The sequence below is a fragment of the Scardinius erythrophthalmus genome, assembly GCF_964197995.2.
Source record: "Scardinius erythrophthalmus genome assembly, chromosome: 9".
NCBI classification, from domain to species: Eukaryota; Metazoa; Chordata; class Actinopteri; order Cypriniformes; family Leuciscidae; genus Scardinius; species Scardinius erythrophthalmus.
The window spans coordinates 25,824,812-25,843,434 of record NC_138229.1 but is presented as its reverse complement, the minus strand read 5'-3'; the positions used below and the strand labels follow the sequence as shown (position 1 = coordinate 25,843,434).

Genomic DNA, 18,623 nt, shown 5'->3' with positions numbered 1-18,623 from the left:
TCAAAAAACCTTTATCATAGAAATTTTACTTTAAAAGGGAAAAAGTTTTTTTGCACTAAAATGTGCTTAACTCTCATGCCATGTGTCTCTCTTCTTTGGAGGATGAGTAAAAGTGATTGCTTTTCAAAATTATGTGGTCACATGACCAATTTTTTCTATGGTTTTCCAGAAACAAGGGGTGGAACTACTTCACCCCTGGCACAAATCACCCCACTCTCCCCTATGTCTCTCACAGTGGACATGCACCTACGATGACAATTTCAGACCCCTCCATGATTTCCAAGTGGGAGAACTTGCAAAATAGCAGGGTGTTCAAATACTTATTTTCCTCACTGTAACACTGGCCTAGTGGTTTTTGGATGTTTTACTGCAAAAATCTTACATAGTTCACCTTTAATAAATACTGAAGTAAAATATTCAAGATATAGCCTACAGCGCTTACTTAATATGTAATTTTTGCTGCTTTTTTAGAAAACATGACAAAAATACTTTTTTTTTTTTTTAGTTTTAAGGTTTGCAGCAGACATAGCCGCTGCAATATGTAATGATTAAGCAGTGAAACGTATGAATATACACATAACTTTAATGCAATCATAATTCTCACATTTGACCTCTGACATTTTCTGTACAAACAATAAAAAAAAAACTTTTTGGGGAGATTCACACATTCACATCAATGAACATCATGACATTACCGGTCCATATATGGGATAAAGATGACAAAAACGTGGTTGGTTATGAATTTACACTGCCCTTCCACATGCTTCTGCAATGAACGAATGCAGTTCGGAAAGGCAACATATTCTTTCTGTCTACTGTTTTACTGTAGCTGCATGTCAGGGTTAAACTAGTATCTTAAAAAAAAAAAAAAAAACCTGTTCATTTAGCAGCCAATCACAAATCAAACATCTAATGAAGTGCAGATAGGGAGGAAAAGGGTGGCAAAAAAGGAAAGAAAGAAATATGGTTGAGGATTCTCACTCAGTTTGGTATGGTAGGCCATTTCTGCCACATAAGAAAAGAATAATGCTTTGGCAAATCAATTGCGACATCAAAAATATATAATTATAAAATTAGTTGAAATTGCAAGATACTAAGGCATTATTATGAGATAAAAAGTCAAAATTATGACCGGTCAAAATTAGAATAATTATGACAAAAATTATGACGTGTCAATTTTCTTTATGAGTTTCGTCTTATAATTGACTTTTTATCTCATAATTAGGATTTTTGTCATAATTTTGACTTTTCATCTCATAAATTATGTCATGATTCCGACTCAGTTTCAACATAATTTACTTTTTATGTCATAATTCTGACTTATATGTCTTTAAACTTTTCATTTCATAAATATGACTTAGTCTGTCATAATGTCATAATTTCAAATTCTAATGGCATGATTTACCAAAGCATGTCTTTTTTTCCCGTTTGTGGCAGAAATGGCCTTCCATAGTTTGGTAATATACATCACACAGTGATCATAATAACAGGCACATTCTATTCATAGTTACAACGCTGCATCAAAGCAGAAACCTTCCTGCACCTCAACCGTTCTGGAGCAATAAGCCGAGACACACGAGCAGTTGCAGCGTGACATCTAGACCAAAAAAAATAAAGAAGCGGGCTTTGTATGTCCCTTAGGAAACCTGCGGCCCTGAAGTTTTAACGACATCTTACTATGAGCATTATGTCACTTTTGAATGGTCACGGAAGAAAAACGTTTAAAACCATGTTCCTCACAGAGATATTCCAGTCTCTTGATGTGTCGTCACAGATATGCGACAAACGGCGAAGCTGCTGAATACACCAAGAGCACAGGTAACGAGCGTTTCACTGGAAACTGTCATCATAATGTCACTATCATAATGTCACACTGAAGATTTCTTGAACGCTCATTTCAAATGAAGAAGCAGGGAAAGAGAGGAACAGATTAAAGGGGTAGTTCTCTCTAAAACAGAAATTCTGTCCTCAGTTACTCGCGGTTTTTATCCTCAGTGGAACACAAAAGAAGACGTTTTGACAAATGTTCACGCTGCTCTTTTCTATACAATGAAAGCCAACGGTGACCTTCAAATAAGCACCATAAAAGTATCATAAGTGGTCCGATGGAACTTTATGTGACAAACAGACTCAAATTTAAGTCATTGTTTGCTGAAATTCTTGCTTGACAGCCACAGTCACCATCACTTTCAGCAGCTTGAACAGAGTTATTATCATTAAAAATAAAACCATAAACACATTTGAATTGCTTGAAATTATATATATATATGATTAAAGGCAGAATTTTTCAGTTTTGTTTAAGTGGACATGAGGGAGAGTAAATGGTGACTGAATTGTCATTTTTAGATGAACTATCCCTTTAAATGTATGGAGAAGAAAAACAAGCCATCGTGTCTGAATGCATAACAGACTGGACAAACACTTCACAGAAGGGTTACTACAAAGGGACCGAGACAAAAGGGCGAGCGAGAGCACAAGCGTCACTGCTTGGGACCTTCTTCCTGTTCTTCCTCCTCCTCCTCCTCCTCTTCCTCATCGAAAGACACGGCTCCAGAGGTATCAGAGATGCTTCGGCAGTGTCTGTACCAGCGGATGACTTCCTGAAAGACGTTGTCCTCCCCTTCCTCCACATCTCTTCCGTCCTCCTCCTCGGGTGAGAGGCCAGACTCGGAGTAGGAGGTGGAGTAGTAGCAGGAGTCTCCCTTGCTCCACAATGGCCTGCGGTCTGGTTTGTGAACCGCACACGTCGCCCTGTCGCCCTCCCCTTCTGAAAGCAGGAGTTCTCGGGCATGTGGTGGCACTTCTTCTGAGAAGAGCAGGTCGTCGGTGTCTGTTTGGGCGTAGCAGGGTCCCTGCACACTCCGCTCGGTGTCCGACTGACTGAGCGGGATTTCGGCGACGTCCGTCTCAGCCTGATTTGGCACTGGGCAGCTTTGATTGGATAATACAGCATCTGAGGGAGGAGCAAAGTGTGAGAATTCCCAATAGATACAGGTCGGAGAGGACAGAAGTGGAAAAGAAGACTTCTCATAACTAACTTCACTTTTCTGAGACACGTTTTCAATTATTTTAACTGATATGGAAATCTATTTTTTTTTTTTTTTTTTCCAAGACTTTTTTCCTTAATTTCGAACAATATATTTTAGCATCATTACTCCAGTCTTCAGTGTCAAATGATCCTTCAGAGATCATTATAATATGATGATTTGCCGCTCAAGTAAGATTACTTCTAAGATTATTAATGTCTTAACTTTCACTTTTGATTAATTTAATACATCCTTGCTGAAAAAAAAAAAACAATTAATTTCTTTAACAAACAAAAAAAACTTACTGACTTTTTCCTGAGTTTTTGAATGTTACAGTATGAACATTCGCATTGATATTTTGCTAGCAAACAAACGAATTAGCACATTTGTTCATAGATTTTTATTTGTGGCTAGGGTCACTTTGAGGGTGACTCTCACCTGAGTTCAGAGTTGTGATTGGCTGGTCATATAGAGGAGGATCTTCTTCATATGACTCTTCGTCCATCTCCTCCTCATCTACAGAGGTCCAGGCGCGGAGCTTCGCCTCTGCAATGGCAAACTGCTCAGCCACACCTAAAGAAAAGAAGAAGGATCGTATCGAATGACATTGGACTTTACAAAAAGGCGCTAATTAAACAGACGACAGTACAACAAAATCTCTTTTGACACAGCGATGGCGTATTTTGACGCAGTTTTCTGGTGAGGCTTTTTGTTCTTATTAAACAAACTCTGCTGCTGAGACTCGAGTTTTGCTGTGCTAAATGCAAGTTAAATGCCATCCTATCTGAGCAGCTCAGGAAACTGATGACAGCCAAACATGTAGCAGAGTGTAAAAGCTGCGGGGAAAAGTAAAGGAAAAGGAGGAGAGCTAGAAGACAGGAATGAAGTAAACTGACATGCAGGATCAGCAGCAGGTGTAACTGTGTGACTGTGTAATCTAATTTAACACCATCTGCTGAGTCTAAAAGCCTTTAGCTGGCGCATGATGGAGGGGCCAAAGTTGACTGACACCTGATCAAATTCCTGCTGCATTAAATATATTCATGTTATAATAATAATAATAATAATAATAAACACTTTAATAAAATAAAATATACTATTATAAAATAAAACAATTTTCTGTTTTATGCTTACTATATATTATTGCACTTATTAATTTTATAATTGTTAATATTAATTATTATGAATATAAAATATATATAATAATTGCATTAATAATATCAATCACACACACACACACACACACACACACACACACACACACATATATATACATATATACATATATACATATACATATATATATATATATATATATATATATACACACATATATATATATATACACACATATATATATATATACACATATATATATATATACACATATATATATATCTACACATACACATATATATATACACATATATATATACATATATATATATACACATATATATATATATATATATATATATATATACACACATATATATATATACACATATATACATATATATATATACACATATATATATACACATACATACATATATATATATATATATATATATGAAGAGTTCAGATGCAAAAAAGTACAGTAATTTCACTTAAATGGCAATTAATAGGTAATTTTCATTGCCATTTAAGTGAAATTACTGAACTTAAATATACGAGCTTGATAAAAATGATCATTCTAGAAGAAAATTTCAGATGGCACTTAGAGGTTTTTGCATCTGAACTCTTCATATATTTATATATATATTATATATATATATATACATACATATATATATACACATATATATATATATACATATATATACACATGCACTATTCACAGACTTTTATTATACAATTAATAAAACTATTTTATTTACCAAACTTTCAAAATTATGGAAGAGAATGTAGAATATTATGTTGTAGTCATTATTACAATTATTGCAATAATTACATGAATTAATAATAATAAAAATAATAACATTAACTGTTTGTCATAATTAATAATGTAGACTTAGATTATATATATATATATATAATATTCTACAATCTCTTCCATCATTTTAGAAGTTTGGTAAATCAAATAGTTGTATTAGTTTTATTTATATTATAACTATTTTCAAAATCTTTTATAATTAAGCAAAAGAATGTATTATATTATAATATTTGTAATCGTTATTATTATTATGAGTGCAGTTTTTGACCTTATTTTAATTTGAGTAATAAAGATCACGTCCAAAATTCAGCTTTGCATCACAGGAATAAATTACATTTTAAAATATATTAAAATAGAATTGTAATAATATTTCACAATACTAATGTTAATAAATATAACTGTTAATAAATTATTAATACATAATTATTAATGATTGATACATTTATAATAACTTTTAATCTTTAATAATTATGGAAAATAAAGTATAATATTATATTTGTAATTGTTGTTATTATTATGAATGTAGTTTTTGACCTCAGACACATTAGCTCGCATTACATTCATGCAAATGGGAAAATACTGATGTTGAGTAATAAATTTAACATCCACATTATTTGGCAACAGCCCATGTATAAACACCCAGGCAGCAATATATTTATACATTTAGGGTTATCAAATAAAAACCAATTCATCAGCAGTGAGAGATGCACAGCTGTAAAACACGCACCTGCTGCAAACCGGGCCTCCTGTTCGCCCTCGCTGAGATGGGAGTAGGAGTTAAAGTGGGACTGCAGCGTGGCAGATGGAGGGTCTAAGGGCCTAGACCAGCCCTTCCACTCGATCAGATGAGCCACCCGACCCTGAGCCATGGCCGTGGGTTTGGTCACGTGATCCTTCACCACCTGTGAGATGCCTGGTAGGGAAGACACAGGGGATTGGTGGTAAAGACTGATTAACTCAGTGTTTCATGCATAAAGGCTTATGAAGAATGAAGCTACAGGTATTTAAATCCTTACCATTAAATGATGATCTGGCCAGAGCTGCAATTTCCTGGATGCTAAGAGCTTTTCTTGACTTGGGGAGCATATCAATAGGGTCATCAACCTGAGAAAAGCAAGTTCAAAGACAAAATGGAAGAAGCTATTAAAATGTTTTAGTCATGTTTGAAGGATCATGTGACACTGATGTATATTATATATATACAGTCTATTTAAAAACAATTAATACAGTTGTGAGTGTATAAAAAAACTCACTACATTGCATATATATCCAGCTACAAATGTCAAACACAAAATTACTTTCCAAGTGTCCCCACTGGGGTATAGTATGTGCGCCCCTGGTTGGGAATTATTGTCAACATAGCAAATACCCCCATAAACGATTGGTTCCAATACCTCCACCAATTGGTTCTCTTACCCTTTGACATCTCCTGACATGTCTCTCTCGCTGTACGAATGGACACATTAAGAAGCTATGTTTTCCAGTCAAGACACAAATACCAAACTACAAGAGCTCCGCATGAATGTAAAGGCTCTACAGTCAGCGCCGACTCAAGCTCCGCCTCAGAAACAGATGCCTAATCCACAATTAACCCTTTGACAATTCACTTGCACTCATTCAAGCTGAAGCATATGTTAGGTGCGTGGGCTGTTCAAATGGTTCTGTGAGAGATCCGCTACACTGTATCTAAGCAGTTGATGGCTCAGACATATTTGCCCGATCAAGCCTCTTTTGTGGCTTGTTAATTTGCAAACAACAGCATTCGCTGCCATGTCAGATCATATTAGCCTGCAGCCCTCAAGATGATAAAAAAAAAATAATCTGCCCACAGCTGGGGGCTTATGACCTCTGGCATTTGACTTTAATGGTTTACATGATGGAAATCTGAATTGACAAGTGACATCTATTGGTTTAAAAAGAGAACTGATGTGTCTGATGAGAGATGAGGCGGCTATTTGTAGTCCTTGTACTGCAAACCTTTCAGCAACACAGATCCAGTTTCCATTTTCAAATAATCAGGTGAGATAAAGGATTCGCAAACCACCAACACAAAAGTAGGCCAGTGTGTCACACAGCATTTAAGCTATGTCCACCCTAAAATGAAGCACACAGGTGGTTCTGAGTCTAGGACGAAGGTAGATATGATTAAGACAGATTGTCCGCTAAAGCCCATAAGAAAAGCTGCCACTGAAGAAGATTTGCAGAGGCACCAACTGCCTGCCATGTTTCAGTGCCGTATGTGGGTCAAATATCTCTGCGTGATTTGGGGTTAGCAGTCACAGCAGAGAGAGACAGAAACGGGCCACGGATATCATAATGAGGTCAATTAAGCTTAAACCACAAGATTTGGGCTCATTTTACTTGATTACACTGGTATCTGCTAATACCATGGTACTTTGATATGGTAATGATTCAGTATGATGGTACTGAGTAACACTCACCATGCTCATCATGTCATTCAGCCTTACAAGAAGAGCTGCAGGACAATTAAAAATAAAATATCCAGACACACTTTCAGAATGTTTGCATGGCATTTTACCATGGTACTTTGTCCAAAAAGTGTAGTATTACCACAAAACATACAAAAAAAGAAGAACCAAACACGGTATTACCATGACACTGTCAAGAAACATAGTAATGGTACATACCTAAAAAACATGGTGTTACAATAGTACATGTCCTACAAAAATAACATGGTATTACCATGGCACTACATCCAGAAACACAGTTTTAGCATGATACATACCAAAACAGGGCTGCCAGTGCCAACTCACGCAATTGGCACTGTTCTCACGCTTTCACGCCACACATCTATTCTCCCATTTTCTCACGCAGTGAAAAACATTGCGGAGCAAAGAGGACACCGATAACACGCTGACAGACAAGACAGCTCAGGGTGCTTTTGATATGAAACTAAGTCTCAGCTTTTACGTTTTGTAAGTTTTATTACGAAATTCAAACGATAAATTAAGCGTAGTGTCAGTTCTGGCAGGTCACGTTAGTCAAGCTCGCATCAATTGACTCTCAGCTAATCCACGTCTAGGAATACGACGCAATACGAGGAATCCTTCAGTATTATCAGCATCGTTTCTCAGGAGCTAATTACCCTCCTCCATCCCCAGCTCCTCCACTCGTCAGTCAGTATGGCATTCTGATTCCCCTTGAATCAGAATAAATTCTCGAATTGTTGTACTTTAAAATCTTGATTAATGATATCTGCAATACATTCATGTTGGTTCTGGTCTGTTTACCCTATAAGAGGGGTTATTGCTGCTTTCCCTGCTCTTATCCATGCTAGGCTGCATGGATGCGCATGTAGTTCTTGCCCAGAACAGAACTACACCACCAATCCAAACTAATTGTCAATCAAATTTGACGATAGTGGTCCTGACAGAAATACAGTTTTAGTACAAAACAGTATGTATGCAACTGTATACAAATCAGTTGTTAATTTCCACCTTTAATAACAGGGTTCCCTGTATAGTTTGCAAGATTTGTTGAGAAAGTTTTTTTTTTTTTGAGAAAAATGAACAGGTAGCCTATCCATGTACAAGTCCTAATGAATCAATATGTAATCCCAATCTCATACATAATTATTCTCCAGCAGGAACTCAAAAGTTGGAAGCCCTGTGGTAAGAATAATACATGGTTCTACTTTCAAAAACGAAAGCAACATACCATGATAGCCTACATGTCCAATAATACATGGTATAGAACTCTATCCTAATGTTATTAAGAATGTGCTTATTCGTTTTGTCAGTTACCTTATGCCAGTTTACCATGATGCTGTCCAAAAACCGTGGTAGCCTATTATACCAAGGTCCATGTCCAATACAAAAAACACGGCATAGCACAATGTCTAGAAACATAGTATTAGTATGGTACATGCCCAAAAAATACGACATTATAGTACATTTCCTAAAAATATACCTTAAAGTATGGTACTTCTTTCATAAAAGAAAACAACAACATACCATATGATAGCCTACCTGTCCAAAACAAACAAAAAACATGGTATATCTTGGTACTGTCAAAATTATATTAAAATCAATACCATAATAATTAGTCTGAATTGGCTATACAGGACAATAAGCAGGAAAAAAATAAATAACACCGATACTGTCATGGAGGGAACGAGCTCACGCAATGAGATTTGTTTAATCTAAAAATGAGCTGCAGCATCTCGAGCGAGCAGTCTGTAAATGAAATAAATATGTTGCCTAAACATAATTAGCCTTGTAAGGTCAAATGTATAACAGCAATTGCAACAGAAATGTAGTTGCAGTGAAGGAGAACGCATAAAATGGGCCACCTGAGCTCAATTCATGGAAAGCAACACAATGCAGTTAACGCAATATAATAAGGGCCGGTCGTTATAGCAACAGGTAACCCGTGAACCATCTGTCCCCGAGCATCATTAATTCCCATTGACCATGCACAACACGCAGGCACAGCTCTGTGAAATGTGCCGCTGTATCCGATTTATTGTGATTTGGTTGGTTGGTTCGATTTGATTTTTTTCCTCAATCTTTTTCCCCTCCCCAAACTGTTACATTCGGCATAATTCATACTGGCATCATTCTATACAAATGCAGTGATCTGAAATTACCATCTGTGTCTATGAAGCCCGTGCACGACAATTATGACACACATAACGTGTTAGTTATTTTGCGGAAAATTAAACGCTTTAAGGTGATGGATCAGGCCCTAATAAATAAATCCCATCACAGAAGTGAGGGAGACACGGCAGGACACAAGACCCGAAGTCCATCAGCGGCCGGAGAATTGACTGACTGATTGACGAGCAGATCATTTTCATAAACAACAGTAAAGCAACAGAACTCAACGCGTTTGTTTCCTGGCAACAGGCGAGCAGTGATATTATTCATACATTGTAACGTTACGTGACGGCCTATTGCGATCTCAGCAATACCAGCGCAACAACACATGCATTGCAGTTACCAAAACCATAAACATTGACGGTGAGAGCGATAATCGATGAGCATTTGACTAGGGATCCACACGTAGCCTACCTTTAGATTTAGTTGGGGTAAAGCTGTCAAAAGCATTGCACATGGATACAGCATTAGCGTTGGGTCTGAAGAGAAGAATCGCGGAGCCGTCTTCGGCAGTGAATAATAGACACCACCTTTTCTTGAGCATCAGAGACAGGGGCAAAAATGAGTGCTGCTGTTAACCCACGAAACACATCGTCCCCAGCACACTGAGTCTCTCAGACAGCGTCATCCCACCTGTAATGCGGCTCTCTTAAAGACACAGTCTCTTTCACACGTACAGAGCCTGAGCGATGAGTGCAACTTATATGGCAAGCCGTTTTAACATTTATACCCATAGCGGCACCTGACTGTAAATTTCGGAAGGGCAGATTCTTGGTCTTAGTGCTAGTTTATGATAAACATTCTCCAAGCTTTATATTCTAATAGTTGAAGACATGCAGAACACTTTGTGGATTGACAGGCTTTAAGTACATGTGACACAATTCTGACACAAGCATAGGCCCTGTCCCAAATAGCATCTTAAGCACTCGCAGTCTTCCTAAAGGTCCTTGCACATCTTTTTGGGCATGTACCATACTAAAACGCATCTTCGTATGCGTTTTTTTGTATTCGTCATTCGGTGGCTCTGAATTGTCAAAACACCTCTCAAAGTGCTTGCTACAGATGCGAAAAATGCAGAAAATCGAACCCAATCTGAATTTTTTTATTACGGACGAAAGTTTCGGAGGCAGTGTGCAAACGTGATTGACACAACGTGAGGTCGTATTTTTTATATTTTTTTCCTGTTTACTGACCTTACTTACTGACCTTACTTACCTTAGTTACTGACCTGATGCAGACTAAGGGGCCATTTACATGACACCGACACAGAAAACTTTTTATATGTTTTAGCTGTTCATTTACGGGACAACAGTGTTTTGGGGGCCTGAAAATGCAAGCTTTTGAAAACAGGTTTCAAAGGCTACATTCACACTCTCAAATTTTGGGATTGACATCTGCATTTAAGGTGTGAATCTCGAAATGTCCCGTTCACACAGCAACTAACAGCAGTGTCTTGAATTCTGTCTGTAGGAATGTGCAACTGGAGTCAATCCAGTATTCTCTTACCCGGAAAGCGTACCATCCCCGGGGGCCGGAATTGATTAGCAGACCATCACCTGCTGTTAGCATTCCATTGACTCCCATTCATTTTGGCGTCACTTTGACAGTGAATAACTTTACATCTGAGGCCTTTAAAGACTCTATTTGTCCATTGTTTATTTGTACAGAAACATGACAATGTATAAAAGGCTCCATTACTTTGTATCTTACGTTATGGCCCCGTAGAAGCAGCTTTTGTAAAAATAGGCTAACAATTGCGTCATAACCACGCGACTCTCTGGAAATTACCGTATAGACAGGAGGAGAAGCTCGCAGTCAATTGGGGGGATGTGGAGGCATAAAGTCCGATAAAGTCAAGGGAGAAGCCGATAGAGAGTCATAAAGCTGCTCCTGCTCCTAGCTCATGGACAGCTCCTACTCACGTTCTCTATATCTGCAAGATTCAGAAGGGAATGGTTCAGATTTCTCTTGGCACAGACACTAGAAGACTTACAACTGTCAGACAGGTTGCTCACGTCACATCTACGTCATCAAGCTCAGTTTGAGTCTGCGCAGTACGCTCAGCCATCAGGAAGTGAGTGCTTCTAATTTGCTTCACTTTTCTCCGTTGAAGTCTATGGGGTCGCTGTGTCCATTTCTTTTACTGTCTATGATAGCGACAGTGACCGAAGTAATATCAAAGATGGCTATGTCCATATTACTAAAAAGTCTCATCACTTTTGACACGACAAGAGTGCAATTGAGCCACAAGTTTATCCGTCAAATCTTCATTAACCGACAGAAGCTTCATTGTAAACGCATTGTAAGGGCAGCATGTTTAAACGGTCACTTTTTGGGGCTCAGAAAAACATGCCGTTTAAGGCCCGATAACACCTAACGCATTTTTCAGGTTCGAAAACGCAAGGTGCACAGCACTGCCCCATCACACAGAACGAGCAGTGCGCTGCGTTTTTTTGATCGGGGCCTATGTATCCCTTTAAATGCAAATGAGCTGCTGCTCCCGCACAGAGGGCGGAGCCTCACGAACTCGCGCTCAGTGTCAGGAACTATAATATCAGAACAGAAACTCTCAGTAGCGGTGTTCATTTCGACCCGGAGTCAGACAATAATGCCCACAGAGCCAGAGAATATATGCTGTATTTAAATAGAACAGGTATAGTTTAGTTTAATTACGGTTATAACATTTTTATCATCTATTAATACAAGCCTGCTGTAGCGGACCCCGTCCGAATGATGGCCAAAAATATACTGATGAGTTCAATGAAGTTTATTGTACATCACACAAAAGATGAAGCGTTAGTTTTACTCCAGAAAATCACTGTAAGAGCTGAATAAACACTGTATAAGTGTGCATTAAAGTCGTATCCATAAACTCTTTCTCTCCCTTTCATTATCATCAACATACACAGCGACTTACACAAAACACTCCTAACAACTAAAAGTAAACAAATATATACACAACTTTACAGAGGGGGCTTAATAAACTGGTAAACTTTATATCCGTAAAACGACTCGATGAGCTGTCATAAACTGCACGTCTCACTTTCATTTCTGCCGTGATCAGTAATCAGTAACGTTAGGCCTATCGGGACACGGTAAGCTTGATCATTAACAGTACAGATCCATCCTCGAGTAAATGAGGACTGCTATGTTCATTCTTACATCCAACAACAAAACACCCCAATCGCTTAGGAGACATTCTTGCCTACAGCTGCTCCGGCGTCGAAACACTGGCGGATTGTGTTTAGCTCACTCAGGGCGGTTCTGTGCTAAAACAGTGTCAATCAACAGTTGTGGGAGGGGCCTGTGCAAAAGTACGTCACATTGCTCCGAATCTGAGAACGGCTCGTTCTGAGACAGTGCTTATGATTTATGGAGATTTAAAAAAAAAAAGCATGTGGATTTTTATCATTATAGGGTGGTTGTGTGTACACACACCGCCAACACACATTTATGTTCAAACACCATGTAAAAGTGAATTTTGCATAATAGGTGCCCTTTAAGTCGTAGCCCTTCCCAGCTCTACAGCGCCTCACAAATTTCCAATGTAAATCTCTGGTGAAAAATGGAACTGTAGCTTGCTCTCATAGACAGCTGTCGCCGACTTGTCGACGAGACAAGGTGGAGTGACCGGTCGCTGGCTGGAAGCTGTGCCAGGGGATCTTCTTGACAAGGCAGATCCACACAGCATAGTGGAGTCAGAGGAGGAACCGAGGAACTGAATGGAAACAGTGGAGGCAGGGCCGAGAAACTGGCTGTTATAGGCAGAGGAGGTGGGAGAGGGAGACTGGCTAAGATCTCTGGAGACACAGGAGACTTGGAGCTGGGCGGGCCCACCAGAGACACATGGAGACTTGGCGCTGGGCGCCATACATTTATACAAACTTCCTATCTTAATTTTTTATTTAGATTTGAAAAAGTTATATTTCCTAAATGAAATTACCATGGTACTTTATAGATAAGTGACTAGCTTTACACATACTATAATTGTTATTGAGACTTAAAAAACACTTGTCACCTTTGAATTACCTAGTAATACAATATTTTTTAAGGAATAAATGTTTAAATGGACTGCCATACCTACAGCATGCCGATGTTTCAATACATCTTCATTCTCTGGGTTAAGAACTTATCATCTTCTCACTTATAATACAGTTAGTAGCACCTGAGATAATATAGTGGAAAACATGTTATTCACCCCATGGACTCAGGTGTTTAATAAAAAGCTTATATGGCTTCCTAAACCTATAAAGATAAGGAAAGCACATTCTGAATAAATGGTTGCCTTTATATTGAGCATATTACTGAACAGTACATGGATTTGCCGTCTCAGACAATGACACATCAAGTTATCTGTGTTGTAAGCGCATTAAAATCTCAACATTTCAAGGTTGAGAAGCTACGACCACAATGTGTTGCTCCTTTTAGCACAGTTGGAGGAAGAGACAATCTTTAATTCAGCAGCAGTCAGAAACCACAACTGCAGCTGTGCATGTGATACATGGAAAAAGTGTAATAAGCTAGTCTTGTCTCAAGGGTAGGCTGTGGTTTAAAATAACTTGTTAGAGGATCTGTACCTTCTGTGGCAGGTTGTCTCTACTGGCAATTTGTCTTTAAGCACAAGTTGAAATATTAATCAAAAAAGAAAAATTATATATTGTGAGTATATACAGGTATATATTATTTTTAGTTATATTTTAACTTGTGCTTAAAGACAAATTGTGTGTGTGTGTATATAGTCAGCAACAATACGGGGGCTGTGGGATTTTAACAATGCTCAATTGGTACTAAGAGCCCCAAAGTGTGCCAAGAAAATATCCACCACATCATTACACCACAACCACCGTTGATACAAGGCAGGATGGATCCATGTTTTCATGCTGTTTACATCGAATTCTGTCCTTACCATCCAAATGTTGCAGCAGAAATCGAGACTCATCAGACCAGGCAACATTTTTACAATCTTCTTTTGGCCAATTTTGGTGAATTGTAGCCTCAGTTCTGTTCTTAGCTGACAGGAGCTGCACCCGGTGTGTCTTCTGCTGCTGTAGCCCATCTTAGAGTTTCGACGTGTCGTGTGTTCACCTTGGTTGTAACGAGAGGCAATACGAGCAACTGTTGCCTTCCTATCAGATCAAACCAGTCCGGCCTCTGACACCAACAAGGCATTTTCACCCAGAAATGCCGCTTGCTGAAACTTTTCTCTTTTTCTGACAATTTCAGACAAACTGTAGAAATTCTTGTACATGAAAATCCCAGTATGTCAGCAGTTTCTGAAATACTCAGATAAACCCGTCTGGCACCAACAACCATGCCTCATTCAAAGTCACTTAAATCACCTTTCTTCTCCACTCTGATGCTGTTTGAACTTCAGTAAATGGTCTGCTGCCATGCAATTTGATTTTATATATATATATATATATATATATATATATATATATATATATATATATATATATATATATATATATATATATATATATATATATATATATGGATTCTAATCATCTAAAACCAACCTTTGCTTTCTCTATTAGCTAATATGCACATTTTTTGCTATATATTATGCTACAAAGAAGATTTGTTAATATTTGACAATTTAGGTAACGTATTACCCTAATTTTTGCACAGTAAATAGCTGATAATAAAATTATTTTAGCATGGAAATGCTAATATGGAAATAAAATAAATCAGCCCTACTTTAAGCATGTGTTTCCCAACACTGATAGATTTCTTGAAATCTTAACCTAAGAGCACCTTTTCAAAAGGCACTAACTTTATGGAATGACCCATAACATTAGCAGCATAGACCTAGCACCAAGACAGAGGTGAGGGGCAGAGCTTATAGTTAATCATGAAAACGACTCATTTAATAAAACAATAAGTGTACGATCGCGCAATCAGAGATTGGTGAATCCATTAACTGCATAAGCTCCTCCCCTCACTTCCACCCTGACTGCATCTCTAGCCCTAACCTTCATTTGAACAAATTCTGTAAAGCACACCCCCTCCTGGCACAAAGGCTCATTACAGATTGAAAGCACCAAAATTACATTTCTCCAGAAGGGAACCAAACCAAAAATACCACACATGGCAAAAAAAAGCGTATCAAAAACATTCCTTCACCCAGATTCCACTTTCCTCAAACACACTCTACTAAGCAACTTGATAATCTTTTATTATTTGCAATGTTTCATCTCTCCAACGTTTCCAGTTTGATGTGAAAGCATTTAATTCCTTAAATAATAAAGAGAGCAAAAAAATATTTACACATTTTTTTTCAATAAAACTAATCAATGGATCATTGTAAGCACCTCTTACCATCTGGAAGAAAACAAATCTTAAATACAGGGAAACAGCCATTGTTTTTGGAAAAAATAAATGGCATTACATCAGATTTTTAAACTTTTAATTTCTGGAAAAACAAAAAACAAAACAGAAAAAAAAAAAAAAAAACATTTCCATATGTATAGAACGCTCCTGAAATGTATTTCCACTTTGCAAGTAGAAAAGGCTTTAGGATCATTACTGTCATTTCATCAAGTTGATTTTTCTATGCTTCAAGTTTTAATGATTTCTCTTAAAAATCCACTGCAGGCTTGCTTAAGTAGGGCTTCCATGAAAGACCCCATCAGTTCTTCAAGAGAGGTAAGACGCAAAAGTGTGGGGTAGGAAGCAGGGCATGGATGGCTTAATAGGAAGCATTTTGGACCCCCCTCCTCATCCAGCAGCACTAAGGTCAAAAAGGTCAAAGTCCATCCAAGACCGTCGTCCTGAAGTTCAACAGGTCCACCCCTTACTAAAGGATACAGGAAGCAAAAAAGGGCGAAATACAAACGCTACGCAAATTTCATCCGTCACTTAGAGAATTCAAATACTAAGCTCATATACCTTTGTCTTTGCAGATTTAAAAACATGAATCCTCTCGCACACACGAAAGAAAAACTTCTGTAAGAGCTCCGTGTTTGATCTGAAATTACAAACCTAAAGGACATGATCGCCATCAAGCCCTCTATACAATATATGACATCCTGTCTGGTCCGTCATATACCACGTTGCATATAAATCTATATTAACATGTAAGAGCAGCGTTGGTTTGTACTTTTTCCCCCAAGATTTCTCATAAAAAATAAATGACGATGAATTGTTAACACGTTTAAGCAGTCCCGCAGGTTTTTTTTTTTTTTTAATTTTATGGTTTTTGGTGGACATCAGCCACAAGAGATATAGAGAGCAGAAGAAATGACTGAGAAATGATTGTAGTTTGTATCTGTCAAGAGCCACCCTGAACAGACAAGATTGGCTTCATGAGGACCAAGTTCAACTTTGTTGTCAGATATCCTCCTCCTCAGTCCCTGGCAGCGGTTTCTCTCCAGTGCTACCTGGGCTAGCAAAGTTCAGGATTAGCTGTTGTCAGATTCGGACTCAGCCTCCCGTAACCAAGTGAAGAAGGCAGTGACTGACTTCAGCGCCACACCCTTTCCCAGCTGCTCCGCCGGGTCTTTGCTGGACTCCCATTTGTAGAAGGCATCCTCTTTGATCACGTCCTCATCGTACAGCGCGTCGAAGAACATGCGCAGTAAATCTGGGTAAAACAGAGACAATGCTAGTCAACTAAACTTAACAAAAGGAGTTTAAAAAGCCAGCAGTAGCAAGAGAAAAAACAAACAAAGAAAAACTTTAATTTAAGTCGTAAACTAACATTTTAAAAGTTAAAACTCAGTAAGATAAAGAAATTAACATTCAGCAAGAATGCATTAAATCAGCGGTCGCCAACCTGTCGATCGCTGTACTTAGTTTAAAGGGTTAGTTCACCCAAAAATGAAAATTCATGTTGTTCCAACCCCGTAAGACTTTCGTTCATCTTCTGAACACAAATTAAGATATTTTTGATGAAATCTGAGCGCTGTCTCACTTCTCCTGCAGGCTTATGGACACGTTAACTTGCTGGCCCAGAAAATGTATTAAAGACATTGCTAATATAGTCCAAGTGACTCAATCTTAAGTTTATAAAGCGACGAGAATACTTTTTGTGCGCAAAAACAAACAAAAATAACGACATTCCACTTTTAATTTCGTGGACTTAAACGAAATTAAATTGCACTTTTAATTTCCTTCTCTCTGGGCGTCGAGTCTTTTTACGTAGTGTAATAGCGTAGCGCGTCTGTGTTGCACGTCACCACGTATCACACATGACCAGACGCGCTACACTATTACACTACGTAAAAAAAACTCGAGGTCCAGAGAGAAGGAAATAAAAAGTGGAATAAAGTCGTTATTTTTGTTTGTTTTTGCGTACAAAAAGTATTCTCGTCACTTTATAAACTTAAGATTGAGCCACTGGAGTCACTTGGACTATATTAACGATGTCTTTAATACATTTTCTGGGCCATCAAGTTAACGTGTCCATAAGCCTGCAGGAGGAGTGATCCAGCACTCAGATTTAATCAAAAATATCTTAATTTGTGTTCCGAAGATGAACGAAAGTCTTACGGGGTTGGAACAACATGAGGGTGAGTAATTACTGACAGAATTTTCATTTTTGGGTGAACTAACCCTTTAATTTTGGGTTCTCTCTATTCCAGACACCGCATTGCAATCGTTTCACGAAACGTAATTTGTGTGAAAATATCACGTCTGTTAATGGGACTTCAACAGGCAAGAGATATGGGACACGGTGAAGATGGACAGCAGAAAAAAAAAAAAAAACCAACACAGCAAGATCACGGTTTGTGATGCTCGATATATAGGGAGAAAAATATCCATATTGAATTGGGGTGGGGATTTATATGAATGTATCTCTGAAGGAAACTTCAGAATGGTTTCGATGGCATTCTTTTCCTGTTGTATAAAGTCGTGTTTACTGCTTTTTTACAGCAGTGCACAAAAAACACTTTTTTCCACCCTTAAGTGCCACCTGCTGTCCGAGAGTGCATAAAACAAAAACAGACTGAATGAAAATGCAATGTAACAATTTCTAGATTTGTATGCAAAGCTTAAGTCAGACCATTCTGTATTTGCTCCAAGTCTTGAAATTATGCA

General features: G+C 38.0%; 2 protein-coding genes across 3 annotated transcripts in view; both read right to left on the bottom strand.

Annotated features, from left to right (window-relative positions):
- Positions 1 to 566: 566 nt before the first annotated feature.
- On the bottom strand, positions 567 to 10,204 carry fam131aa (family with sequence similarity 131 member Aa). The gene is made up of 5 exons (XM_081373652.1): positions 9,996 to 10,204; positions 5,979 to 6,066; positions 5,690 to 5,875; positions 3,465 to 3,599; positions 567 to 2,953 (listed from the first exon to the last, which is right to left on the bottom strand). The coding sequence occupies exons 1-5, from the start codon at positions 10,047 to 10,049 to the stop codon at positions 2,481 to 2,483; spliced, it is 936 nt and encodes a 311-aa protein (XP_081229778.1). The 5' UTR covers positions 10,050 to 10,204; the 3' UTR covers positions 567 to 2,480.
- Positions 10,205 to 15,741: 5,537 nt separating this feature from the next.
- Positions 15,742 to 18,623, bottom strand: part of eif4g1a (eukaryotic translation initiation factor 4 gamma, 1a) — a 34,195-nt gene continuing 31,313 nt past the window's right edge. For both annotated transcript variants that reach the window (XM_081374348.1, XM_081374349.1), the window contains one exon: positions 15,742 to 17,166. In XM_081374348.1, the coding sequence (XP_081230474.1) occupies positions 16,985 to 17,166 (182 nt within the window). In that variant the 3' untranslated portion in view covers positions 15,742 to 16,984. The remainder of the gene's footprint in view (positions 17,167 to 18,623) is intronic.